Source organism: Macrosteles quadrilineatus, unplaced genomic scaffold (assembly GCF_028750875.1).
Source record: "Macrosteles quadrilineatus isolate MER2022 unplaced genomic scaffold, UCM_ALF_1.0 Scaffold_2__2_contigs__length_208266976, whole genome shotgun sequence".
Classification (NCBI taxonomy): domain Eukaryota; kingdom Metazoa; phylum Arthropoda; class Insecta; order Hemiptera; family Cicadellidae; genus Macrosteles; species Macrosteles quadrilineatus.
This window is the reverse complement of record NW_026542595.1, coordinates 78,865,888-78,880,450: the sequence shown is the minus strand read 5'-3', so window position 1 is coordinate 78,880,450 and position 14,563 is coordinate 78,865,888. Positions and strand designations below refer to the sequence as shown.

General features: G+C 38.3%; 1 protein-coding gene across 1 annotated transcript in view; it reads right to left on the bottom strand.

Annotated features, from left to right (window-relative positions):
• Positions 1–14,563, bottom strand: part of LOC128987000 (ankyrin repeat and SAM domain-containing protein 1A-like) — a 140,059-nt gene that overhangs the window by 102,658 nt on the left and 22,838 nt on the right. Inside the window, exon 3 of the mRNA XM_054407642.1 lies at positions 11,117–11,273. Coding sequence (XP_054263617.1) covers positions 11,117–11,273 — 157 coding nt within the window. The remainder of the gene's footprint in view (positions 1–11,116; positions 11,274–14,563) is intronic.

The following is a 14,563-nucleotide window of genomic DNA, read 5'->3' as shown; positions in this document are numbered from 1 at the left end:
TATGTAGGTACCATACCTATTTATGCAAATATTTTTATCTTTCTGAAAGAGAGGTACCGGAACTCCGTTCCACTGCATTCCCCCCAAATCGAGCACTGAATAACAGTAAGACTCTATCCCCTATATCAACCATATAAATAAAAAAAAACATAAAATTTACAAGAATTTAAACCTTATGTGGTGGCCCCTGGCCCTATCATAAATTGAATAAATAGTGTTAATTATAAAAGCTAGAGCAAGTAATGCAAGAGTACCCTAGGTCTATCGCGAATGGCAATTTGAGTACTGTGGTTAATTTGGAATTCTTATGAATAATATTCAATAGTTTGATGCCATAAAATGGTGTTAGTCCCTTATGGAAAAGTGGACTGGTCCCAGATCTGGATTCTTTATCTGACCAGATCTGGGATGACATATCTGGACATATTCCAGATCCGGCACCCATATCTAACCAGATATGGAATTAGTTCAGATCTGGCATCACAGATCTGATCGTATCTGGCATCCAGATCTGACCAGATATGGGATATGAAATTGATAAAATTTGTGTTTTAAGAGACAAACTAACATTTTATCTTATCCACAATTTATTCTTATAAAATCCAAGCCTAAAAAAGATAGTAACCATTGACAGAGAAAATGAAAAAACTTTAACTAAATTAACGCATGACTAAAAACAAATAGTTTTAATTTGTTTAGTTTGTAGAGTGTTGTTTATTGTAGGCCTTTGACAATCAATGTTGTTTTTGTGTCATATGGTTGCCAACTATTTGTTTTAGCATAAGTAAAGGACCATTAAAAAAGTATTAAAGTACTAAGTTAGCCTACGATAACATTGGGTGTAGGCCTAACTTATCTATGGCTTACTTTTTTAATTATTAATTAACTGGTGAACCCCTCTTGACATTTTCATTAAAATATTCCAATTTTTCACTTCATTGGTAGATAGGCCTATGAGATCAATAAATGATTAAATCTGTAGGAACTGTTGTAGTCAGTCGAATTTCGTTTGGTAAAAGTTCTACCGAGCAAGACAATTTTTGGGAAATGTTATCTTACAGTTACGAGACCTAGATTCTCGTATTCGTAATGGCTTTCGTTACAATACGTGATTAGAAGTTGCCGTGGTGTAGTGGCTAAAGCCGGGTTTACACGCTACGATAAAACGTAACGATTTGTCTGCAACGACAAATCGCTCATGCAAAACGGAACGTGTAAACTGGAAGTCGTTACGTTTTGTCTGAGTTGGAGTGAGGTTGGAAGGTTGGTGGAAATTTCCACTAATTTCTGAAGATCGTAGCGATTTTCTGTAGATCGTAGCGACAAGTCGTTGCGTGTAAACGGTGACTCAGCCATCGTTGCAACCTGTAGACCCTCCGATTTCGCGTTGTTCCAGTTAACTGTTGTGTAATTAATTGTACTGTGTAGTACTGTTGTTTTAACCGCTGTGGTATATTTTGACTGTGTAGTGTAGTGTGAAGTTTATATTTACTGTTTTTTGTCACATTTGTCACTATGTCAGACATACGTCAAGCATCTCGTGAATTTGTAATAGAGTTCATTGAACTATACAAGAGTTTGTGGCAAGTCAAACATAAGGACTATTCTGACAGGAAGAAGAAAGACCTGGCCTATGTAGAATTAATCAACAAATATAAAGAAATTGACCCGTCTGCAGGCAATTGACAGGGCAACTACTTAACAACAAGATACATCTGGTAGTGGTTTGAGAGCCAAAGTTAGAGAAAAAGACGGAACGTGTAAATGGTCCGCTCAACCTACGACAAAACGTAACGATTAGTCGTTGCAGACAAGTCGTTATGTTTTATCGGAGCGTGTAAACCCGGCTTAAGTGATGTTATCTTACAGTTGCGAGACCTAGATTCTCGTATTCGTAATGGCTTTCGTTACAATACGTGATTAGAAGTTGCCGTGGTGTAGTGGCTAAGTGATCGGAGTTCAACGCTAGAGTCCCTGGTTCAAATCCCGGTCGGGCATATTCAAAACTTTTACTAACATTTTTTTCACTTTTTAATTTTTATTGAATTTTTAATGCATAGTTTATTAGGTTTTAATGTTAAAACATCTTATATTCTTTTTTTATTTTATAAAAATCATTTTCGTTATAAGTAATCTGGAACTCCTTCTTAAGGGAAGATGCAAAACAATGTTACAATTTAAAATGCAAAACAATGTTATTATTTAAGTATTTTAACCTGTAGGACCATGTTACCAGAAGAATAGAAGCCTGAATATAGGCCTAGAAACAAATAAAGTACTGTGTAGGCCTAACTATGGAAATTGAATTTAAGGTAAAAATAACAAGATAAGTAAATATTTCAATTTTTGTTTTATTTGCAAGCCTTTTTTATAATGTTATTTCATTGTGTTTCAACCACTATTTCAATTGTACAAAGACAGTCTGGAGGTAGCATAAATTAATGAGCCGGTTCATTATAAACTAAACTTTACCTTCCTAATCGAACCTAACTTCAAAACACTTAATACAGTCACAAATTCGCATAAAACCCAACCTACCTTCCTCACTTACTAAGAGCTGATTATTTAGTTTCAAAACAAATTGATTTAATTCCGTATTGAGTCAAGTATAAACAGCTGTTTGCTTTGCTCACACAGTCCTCAGCACACATTCGGACCCGTCCAGACCACGCCATATTACCATCCGAACCGCGAAATGAACATTAGATTCGTAATTTTAGCCTTCGTTTTACATCCACTTAGGAATCTTTCCGACAAAAACGGATTGCATTTTTGGAATCAGCGTGAAAAATACTTTAAGTAAACGTCTAAAAATTACATCATTTCTCAATGTAGACATACTAAATAATTGCCAAATATTTTATCGGATGAGTAAGTTAAATACATTTAATCTTAACAATTCATATCAATATTTATCCGATTCAATTTTTCGATTACAAAAAATTCTTTTTTTCCAATGTATGTCGCTAAACATCAAATTGATTTATGGTTGGTACGGTTTTTGTTCATGTTTAAGAAATTAGGCTAAACTACTCTCTAGGACTAACTTACAATTGACCAAAAATAAATTAAATATTAATTAATTAAATATTAAATAAATAAAAGTTAGGCCTATTAAAAAGAAAGGGTACAGTTTCATATCTTCGGCACAAACAACCGAATGAGTAATATTGATTATTCGATTGTTTATTTGATACATCGATCGATATTACTCATTCGGTTGTTTGTGCCAACAGATATGGAAGTACTTGTGTGAACCTGGCAATAACTCCAGCCATAAGTAGTGCGCGCGCCCGAAAAATCTATTGCTGGCCGATTTGCGGCAAAATACGGCCGCGTAACATAATACCGATGATGTCACCAGATAGAGGACACTTTAAGGGACACGACAGTATCAATATCATGTACCTGGGGGATAAGAAAGGGGGGGGTAAAGTCAGCCATAAGTAGTGCGCGCGCCCTCAAAAATCTATTGCTGACCGATTTGCGGCAAAATATGGCCGCGTAACATAATACCGATGATGTCACCAGATAGAGGACACTTTAAAGGACACGTCAGTATCAATATCATGTACCTGGGGGATAAGTAAGGGCTGGTAAAGTCAGCAATAAGTAGAGGGCGCGCCCTCAAAAACCTATTGCTGGCCGATTTGCGGCAAAATACGGCCGCGTAACATAATACCGATGATGTCACCAGATAGAGGACACTTTAAAGGACACGTCAGTATCAATATCATGTACCTGGGGGATAAGTAAGGGGGGTAAAGTCAGCAATAAGTAGAGGGCGCGCCCTCAAAAATCTATTGCTGGCCGATTTGCCGCAAAATACGACCGCTTAACATGAAACCGATAATGTCACCAGATAGAGGACACTCTAACGGACACGACAGTATCAATATCATGTACCTGGCGGTTAAGAAAGGGGGGGTAAAGTCAGCAATAAGTAGTGCGCGCGCCCTCAAAAATCTATTGCTGGCCGATTTGCGGCAAAATACGGCCGCGTAACATAATACCGATGATGTCACCAGATAGAGGACACTTTAAGGGACACGTCAGTATCAATATCATGTACCTGGCGGATAAGAAAGGGGGGGTAAAGTCAGCCATAAGTAGTGCGCGCGCCCTCAGAAATCTATTGCTGGCCGATTTGCGGCAAAATACGGCCGCGTATCATAATACCGATGATGTCACCAGATAGAGGACACTTTAAAGGACACGTCAGTATCAATATCATGTACCTGGCGGATAAGAAAGGGGGGGTAAAGTCAGCAATAAGTAGTGCGCGCGCCCGAAAAAATCTGCGCGACTTGAGTGGCCGCGCATAATAGGATTATAGGCCTAATACTTTATGGTAAAAGTTGGTGATACAAAAGGATCGTCAACCAGTCTAGTCGTAAGTTGTCTGTTGTCACGGCTTTGAATGATCAATTTATTAACATAAAAAACGAATTCTCAACTCATGTTGACCTCTACAGCGACAGTCTAGCCTAACACAAAATTCTACACGATTAATTAATTCACACCCAATTACACTTATACATCCAAATACAGTTTACACCTTAGACTTGAGGAACTACACTACTATCATCATACTTATGGCTGACTTTACCCCCCCTTTCTTATCCGCCAGGTACATGATATTGATACTGACGTGTCCCTTAAAGTGTCCTCTATCTGGTGACATCATCGGTATTATGTTACGCGGCCGTATTTTGCCGCAAATCGGCCAGCAATAGATTTCTGAGGGCGCGCGCACTACTTATGGCTGACTTTACCCCCCCTTTCTTATCCGCCAGGTACATGATATTGATACTGACGTGTCCCTTTAAGTGTCCTCTATCTGGTGACATCATCGGTATTATGTTACGCGGCCGTATTTTGCCGCAAATCGGCCAGCAATAGATTTTTGAGGGCGCGCGCACTACTTATTGCTGACTTTACCCCCCCTTTCTTATCCGCCAGGTACATGATATTGATACTGACGTGTGCGTTAAAGTGTCCTCTATCTGGTGACATCATCGGTATTATGTTACGCGGCCGTATTTTGCCGCAAATCGGCGAGCAATAGATTTTTCGGGCGCGCGCTCTACTTATTGCTGACTTTACCTCCTCTTCCTTATCCGCCAGGTACATGATATTGATACTGTCGTGTCCGTTAAAGTGTCCTCTATCTGGTGACATTATCGGTTTCATGTTACGCGGTCGTATTTTGCCGCAAATCGGCCAGCAATAGATTTTTGAGGGCGCGCGCACTACTTATGGCTAACTTTACCCCCCTTTCTTATCCGCCAGGTACATGATATTGATACTGTCGTGTGCGTTAAAGTGTCCTCTATCTGGTGACATAATCGGTATTATGTTACGCGGCCGTATTTTGCCGCAAATCGGCGAGCAATAGATTTTTCGGGCGCGCGCTCTACTTATTGCTGACTTTACCTCCTCTTTCTTATCCGCCAGGTACATGATATTGATACTGTCGTGTCCGTTAAAGTGTCCTCTATCTGGTGACATTATCGGTTTCATGTTACGCGGTCGTATTTTGCCGCAAATCGGCCAGCAATAGATTTTTCGGGCGCGCGCACTACTTATGGCTGGAGTTATTGCCAGGTTCACACCAATTATGGAAGTGTACGCAAAAGAAACAAAACAAATAGGCCTAGGCCTATCTAATAGCAAAACAACCAAGGATATAACAATAAAATACTTCTTTAATTTTTTGTTACTTCGGTAGGTGTACCTATGGCTCTGGGGAGTGGGATTTTTTAAACGTTATTTTTTTTATTTATATCATATGGTTAATGTATGATGAACTTAAATTCAATAGGCCTAGGCCTACGATATTAAGTTAAGTTAAAATCAAACCGATAAGTAGTTATTCATCTGATAAAATAAGTAAGTTATTGTTGGTTCTCTGCGGAACTGTAACTTACCCAGTAGGTAAGATAGGTAACCTACATTTTTATAAACTCATGAAAAAGATCAAAGTTAACTTACCGTAGCCTAACTTATGTATTTAAAAATTTATCTCTTTAACAAATCATACACAAAAGATTCATGTTGTTTTTTAGAAATGTTACCTTAGTTATTAGGCCTATTATAAACTAAAAAGTAAGCTAAGTTACACAGTGTAAAGAGTCTCCTTTAAAAAAGATCTTAGGCATAAATTGTTCAATATTGAAATAGGCCTTGGCCTACATGGTAAGTTGTATCGCCTAAAAGTGAACCGATTACGATAAGTTATGGCATATAGGCTAGGCCATATTAAGTTAAACAAAAATATTTCATCTGATAAAAATTATCGTAGGCTAGGTTCTCTGCGAAACCGTTCCCCGGGTAACTTAATCTAAGTAGGCCTACACTATAAGGACACAAATTTACATAGTAGCTAAAAGAAAGTTATAGGCTACATTACTTTTTTTAGGTCTATTTAGGTAAGTTAGGGTTATATTAAGGCCTACCTTTCTTAGTTTAAACTTTCTACATTACTTTTTTAGGTCTATTTAGGTAAGTTAGGGTTATATTAAGGCCTACCTTTCTTAGTTTAAACTTTCTACCGTAGGCCTACATTCTTTGACGGTGAAAAAGACATTAAACACACATTGTTGTTTGAATAAATAAACATAGTACTGTGACATCATTAGACACAGATTTTAACAAAACACTTAACAGGCCATACCTAGGCTAGGCAACACGGTCGTCTAAGCAGTTAATGTCAACAGACACACTTTACACAAAACAACTTTACATAACACAGCACTTCCTCGCTTCACCGCCTTCCTTCAAAAGTTTATACTGTTTAGGCTATATTTTGAAGTCTGTCTCACCATTCTTCCACTGCCTTGGTACAATCGATGAAGACCTGTGAGCCCAATTTTATGTCTGCTCGTACCGTACGTCTTGATATTCACTTCTTGGTTATCTAAGCGTAGTCCTTTTGTTATGGGCCCTTAGCAGCATTATTATAAGTGGGCTAGCTCTTTGAAGCAGTTGGTTCCGTTCCCACTTATTGACCTACAGTATTTAGTGTTCAATACTTGATGAAGGGTCCATAAGCTCAGTTGGCACATAGTCGACTGAGAGTTCAATATTAAACTCACTAAAATTTGTCACTTATTCAGACCAAATTCGGGAAAGCTCCTTCCTATTGCCTATTCATGTGTCCATTGGCTGAGTTTCATCCGCTCTTCATCAGAACTGAGTCTACTTGTTCTAGGATAACCTTAAAATGGATGAGGTTTGAGTTGAATCTAAAATGCAGTTTGATTGCATTACTTACCTACGTAATTTAAATGGATAGGATTTTATTCACAAACTTTTAAAACCTACTTAGATTGCCGTCTTATTATCAATAGCAGAATGCACTAAACCTTGAGGAGTATGTTCTAAGACTAAACTTAACTTAAGGCAGCATTTCTGATTCTGTCTTAGTTAGCGAGTGAACTGCAGACGACCGATGAAAAAAAGATATATTAAATGAAAAAAAACCTTATTTGATAAAAAAAAGTCTTAGTACTTATGTTATATCATTATACAGTAATATGAAAGTACAGTAACTTATCTAAATATTTTGGGGCAACATTTGAATGACTGGCTGAATTGATAAAGCCACCGACGCGAGGCCTTACTGAAATTTAATTTAGAATAACCAGAACGAAAATAACTAAAACCATTGATTATTAGATAGTGAAATCTTATCTAATATTAATTAGTCAAAGATAACACTTAACTTTTAGCAATTTAGGAAACAATAGTAGACTTTCACCCACGGCATCGTTTACCGTCGCGTCGTACTTATCATCATTGAGTATAAACTCAATGTTATTATAAAGCACAGCGTACTGAAGAATCGCATCAACGTAGCCTGTAGAATAAACATGTAAATATTTATTTTCCAATCAATTGTGATACATTTTAGTAGATAATTTGTTAACTCCTTCGTAAATACATTATTATCCTAGAAATTGTAGAGTTATAATGTGAATATGGTATGACTGTTACTCTATGGATGAAAGAGTATCGTTCTCTTTGTCTCAAGTAAACGACAAAATTGTAGGTCATAAAATGTAAACAAATAAAAAGAAGAAGAAGGTAGCTCATAATGTTAATCTTATGGGACAAAATTAAAAATGTTTTTTTAAGATTTTATAATAATTACGGAACAAATATTTTTGAACAACTAATGGTCGCAAGATAAGGTGGTATAGAATTTTTGTGCAACACATCAAGTTTATAACTTTAGTCATTCTAGAGATTTCGATCAATATAAAGATGCATTTCACACCAGTATGAGAATTCACTTCGTTCATTCAAAAATTATAAAATATTAAACCCTCTTTTGCACCAACAATTATAAAACACCACCAAAAACCGAATAAAAGGATTGGCATAGCTCTATATAGTGCTTGTGTCGACTTTTTGGAAGTATTACCTTTATGTGATCACTTTGCATAACCAATCAAAATAACTTAATTCAAAACATTGTCTAAGTAGGTCTAAAACCGTTTAACTTCAATATATTTCCACTTGTCCTCAACCAAGATTTTCTCTGGCGCAAAGGCCGTAAAAACCTATAATGAATTTGCTGTCGCAATGGTTATTATTGTGTGTCAAAACCCTTACACTAGCAATATTAGACTTGAGCCGGCCACTCGGATTAAGAGATTTTATCTGGAAAATATTTGCAATATCGGCTTGAAGGGGGCAATATTGGTGTTTAACGAGGACTGTCAAACACCTCGGGGTGCGACATATTGGCGTGGACCCTCGCAGCTCACACTTGAGATAATCGCTCTCTCACACGTGACTTTGCGATGGGATTGGCCCGTAATCACATCTCGCATCTCACAAAGCCGAGCTTGTCAATCCATGTTGAGTGAGTAGTGAATCAAGTCAGCTTTGGTAAACTCAACCAACTGTTTTGCCATTTCAACTGCTTTCGTTAAAATAAAGCAAAAAGAAAGCATCCTGTTATCAGAACCACTATAGTACGAAAAGTTTATGGTCTTCTAATCGTTTATACAATGGTGAAATTTTATTTATCACGGAAATTGATTAAAACATCTTGAGTGTTCCCCGTGGCAAAGGAACCTAAGTTAAACTTAATGAATGTTGTAGGCCTATTAGGTGTAGATAGAAATGTAATCTTACTATTCTTTTCAATTTACTTGAGTAAAAATAATATTGAGAATAATGCCGATTGGAACGGTCCAAACCATTTTAGAGCTCTAATCCATATTTGGAACAACTCAAAACATTTTCCTACAAATTATTCATGGTTACATTTCGTTATTCGATAACTATAGCAGTCACAGCACACGCCGAGCAAACCTTATGCTATTGCCGTCAAAAAAACCAAGGGGATATTAAGGCAGGTTATATTCTCTTCATGCACAATCCTATATTAAGGAAATAATTAATTTTCAAATCAATGAGAGCCATTTGCCATTGTCACATTAACAGATAACAGAGATGTTTGAAGTAAACCGTTCGACGATATATCCACTAAGAAGTTGAATCTCAGAACCACACATAAAACTTACTCCGATGCATATTATTTACTTTAAACCCGGTAATAGGCATTTTAAAGTGTTTACAAAACATTACAAATAACAACTTTGAAAAGTGTAAAAACCATCAAAGCAATTAATTCTTCGTTGATGTATCGTAAACAAAACAACGAATCACGGACTTTCCAATGACTGTTTACACACGTATATGTCCGGTTGTCTGTACAATAAGCAAGACATACAGTAGTTGTAAGAAAGCTATTATCAGACAGCAAGTAGTTAACTAAGGAAGTTACCAAGGTACAAAGTTAGACGGCCATTGTTTAACTAGTTAACAAGTATGACGACGGAAGGTGAAGGGTGGTTTGGAGGGTGGGGGATTCTTTGGTGACAAGTACAAAGACCAACTAATTGATTTAATGGCTCCCCGAACAACCCAGGTATTGTTCCTGTAACTCTACGTTTTACAAAGTCGTTTGTTCAGACAAAACAATCCTTTAGCTCTAAAAGGAATTATAGGCTTAAGAGATAATCGATTCCTTTTAAGACGCCAGGACAATCGCATAAATTGACTGTCTGCTTGACATTGCAAGATAAATATTCAGTTGCAAGGAGATAATCTACTGCGCTTTCACACTCGTATTAGAACCATCTTCTGTACAACTCCAAAGGTGTCGAATTTATTTAGTTGTTAAATGACACCATAAGATTTAGTTTTATCAATATAAATTGTACTTCTGCAGACATTGTTAAACAAAGTTGAACTTATACCAAGCAAATGCTGAATTATTGAAATCCTGGGAAAGAGGATACTTTCCCCTACATAATACGTTTTACATAACAAACATAACCGAATGTTTTTCAATGTTACTTACAAAATAAGTAAGAAATAATGCGAAACTAGAACTACCATCTAGGTGAGGAATTATTTTTGGAAAAGGTAAAAAAATGCTAACTGATAGAACTTTCATAAAATCTACTTTGGGTAAAGAATTATCTACATAGTATCCTTTATTTAAAATCATTCATGAAGTTATATGAATTCGTAAGAATGAAAAGGCATGTAGTCCGATCACCACTTAAACAATTTTAAACTACTAATTAACATAAAACTAGAGGACCCATGCTGCTCTGCAGCGTTAAAATAAATATAATATCCGAGAAATAATCAAATTTATGATTTTTGATTGAGTAATACAGTATCTTGAGCTTAACTGATTAAACTATTAATAGCTCAAATTGACGCATATAATTTGTTGAGTAATACAGTAGGTAAATATTTGCCGATGCTTTATGTGAAAACTTGGTGCGCATGCCTTCAATTTGAGACCCTTCAATCATAGAAAAATGGATCGGGTAGAAAAGCCAAACGAACTCGGAAAAGAAAAACCAAATTTAACTCCCATAAGGAAAACATGGGAGCAAATTTCGTTAACGTGTAAGCCAAGTGGGATGATGGATAAATGTATGCCGATGCTTGATGTGACATCTGTGCGTGCATGCCTTCAATTTGAGACCTCAATCATGAAAATGGGTCGGGTACAAACGAACTCGTAAAAGAAAACCCAATTTTTTAAATATATAACATTACTGTATAAAACTGTACTTACAGTGAGGTTGACGTTAGGAACTGATGGGCCATGGGTGAGCAACAACCTGACGATGTCTACATTGCCAGTCCAGGCAGCTAGGTGTAGTGGGCTGGAACCCTTCACATCCACGATGTTAGTGGAGGCCTCGTGGGTCAGCAGCAGCTGCACAATGTTTCTGCAACACAAGACATGTCCGATATAGACTACTGAAGGACTATAGGAGAGCAACAACTTGACAATGTATACATTATCAGTCCAGGCAGCTAGGTGTAGTGGGCTGGAACCCTTCACATCCACGATGTTAGTGGAGGCCTCGTGGGTCAGCAGCAGCTGCACAATGTTTCTGCAACACAAGACAAGTCCGATATAGACTACTGAAGGACTATAGGAGAAGGAGAGCAACAACTTGACAATGTCTACATTATCAGTCCAGGCAGCTAGGTGTAGTGGGCTGGAACCCTTCACATCTACGATGTTCGTGGAGGTCTCGTGGGTCAGCATCAGCTGCACAATGTTTCTGCAACACAAGACAAGTCCGATATAGACTACTGAAGGACTATAGGAGAAGGAGAGCAACAACTTGACAATGTCTACATTATCAGTCCAGGCAGCTAGGTGTAGTGGGCTGGAACCCTTCACATCTACGATGTTCGTGGAGGTCTCGTGGGTCAGCATCAGCTGCACAATGTTTCTGCAACACATGATAAGTCTGGTGTAGACTAGAAGAGCTATAGGAGAGCAACAAACTTGCGATGTCTACATTGCCAGACGTCGCTGAATTAATTGCAATGGTCAGAACCAACAACTGGGTGCCAAATCACAGTTTGTAGAAGGCAGTCGCCAAGACCGAGATCGTGGTCCTAACAAAAAGAAGATTCGTGCCACATTTTCTGCTCAGATTGGCCACTTCCGAGTTCGACACTTAGCTGGCCGCCAAACATAATGTTATTATGGTTGACGCAAGATAAGCCGCTGACAAAGCCAATTATTCACAGTCACAGGCTCATGTCGAACTTTGGTAGTCTTCATTCGTACAAAAGCCTCCTACTGATGTCTGCTGTTCTATAAGTCATCTTGATGGTGCTAGAAAGCCTAGGCTCTTGAACAACGAACCGAAGTGTACGAATCATGACCAACTTTACTACGAGTTGCATCCATATTCCGCACGGTTTCCGAACCAGCAGCCATGGTAATTACCGGAATCCCCTTGGGAGGGAGCGACAGGTAATCTATTGCAGAAGGCCTTCCTTACCTTCATTAATTCGTCCACTGTTCCTTCCCTAAATCCATACTGCTTTTCGCTCTAGAGATCCTCCGCATTCATCCATCTTCTCATTCTTCTCTGACAGTTAGCTTTTCTCTAACCTTTTCTAACACTGGGAGCAGTGTCACTGGCCTGTATGACTTCACGACGCTTGGGTCTTTGTCCTCGCTCTTCAAGAAAATCTTGACCACACCTTTTTTCCAAACCGAGGGAAACCTTCCTTGCAATAACATCCAATTGAACAAGGTGAGCAGATGCCCTTTTATTCTCCCATTCTATCTTAATTCCATCATACCCTGAGGATTTTCTGTTCTTCATTTTCCTTTACTTCCTCATCGAGTTCTTCTTCTCTAAATAACGGCTCCTTCGGTCGCTCGCTGTATATTTACATTACACTGATTTGTTCTCTGACCATCCTTTGATAATCTGTGTCCTCATTCTGGTTATCGTATGGCAGTTGGCCTTCCAAAATTCTTTCAAGCGTTTCATCTACCATCATCGTGTATCATTCATCCTCTTTCTCCATGCTGACCAAGTTGGGTTCCTTCTTAGTTTTTTTCCATTATTATCCTATACGACTTCCCCATGGATCGTTTTCACCATCCTCTTCCAAAAGCTTTTGCCATGCACTTCTTTTTCCCTTCCTTATTTCTCACCCGTATGCTGTCCTCACTGTGATTAACGCTCTTATTTTCTTTCTGTCCTTGTCCTCATCCATCTCTTCCACATCTTCACATCCTCATTTCTTCAATTGCCTCAGGCCACCAATGCACCTTCTTTTGATCTTTCCTTGATTTCGGTACTTCATGTTCCCGTACGTCTTTGATTATCTCCTGTAGCTCCTGAAAACATTCTTCTACCTCCTTAATTTCCCATTGTTGTTTTTTCCACCACCTCAACTAGCTTTCTATCAAATCTCACCCAATTTACTTGCTACTGCGTTTAATACGTAATTTAGTTGCTACCTACGTTTCTATTCGTTCTTTTTCTCCTTCTTTCTCTTATTTAAAATTGAACGAGGAGGAGTCCACTCATTGTTTCTTTCATAATCTCCCAACCTATGAGTTTCCTAACCAGATTCCTAGTGCCCAAGGTTACATTCGACATTTGAGAGTTTTCGAAAGTAGTCCAGCGAATTCATTTGTTTCCTATTTCAAGTTCACATATTTTAAGTTCACATATTTCGACCATTTCTTCGGTCTCCTCTATCGGTCCTATCATTCAACTTTGACCTCGACTTAGCGTTGAAATACCCTCCAATGATAGCTCCTTTCCCTCTGTTGTTCCGGACTATCTATACTACTTTCCTATGTCCATCTATTACTTCTGAAGGCCGACAGTATAGACTAACCACTTTTATTGCCTCCCCTCTTCTCTCTAGTCTTACACTTACGTCATGAAACGTATGTTTCCTGTACGACCATTATGGCATCAACTGAGTCTTCCAACACTATTACGGCACTTCTTATATAGGCTACTTATATCCTGTCAAAAAATGATTTCTCCTCACATCCTCTAATTTGTCCACTAGTCACGTAGGGCTCTTGAATCAATATCACCTCCAGGCCTTCCTGACGTCATACTCTCACCATCCCTTACATCATAATCTTTCCTCCTATAACATTTATCTGTTTTTTTCCTACACTCCATAATCTATCTGATCGCTGTTTCTCTTCACTGCCTTTTAAACAACGGAAAGCCTCTTCAGCTAGCTGGGTGGTTTGCATCCTGTCTCCCTTCCTTACCACAGTTGGCACACTTCACCCTCTCTTTATCCCTCTCCTTACAATTCTTGAACTCGTGCTCTCCTGCACATCGTGAGCAATTCGGCCTGGCACTCGTGCAAAAATTTACTACATAGCCAAACCTTTGGCACTTAAAGCACCTATCCACACCAATATAATCCTTAATCCTGTGGCTTTCCCATTCGATGAACATCCTACTCTTCCTTCTTAGCTCTCATAGAACACTCTGCTACCACATGACTTCCCTTTCCTTCCATCTCCCTATCTTTCTATCATCATATCTATTTCCAGGTACTAATCACAGAAGTGTGCAACTTTGTATCTTTGTATGCTGTAGTGACACTGTTCTGTTGAATACGTCGCCATGTACTTTGTCACAAATGAAAAAAGAACATTCCCTTACACTGGCAGGGGGCCAGGGATACTGGAAACAATAATTAATACGCTTGCTTCGAA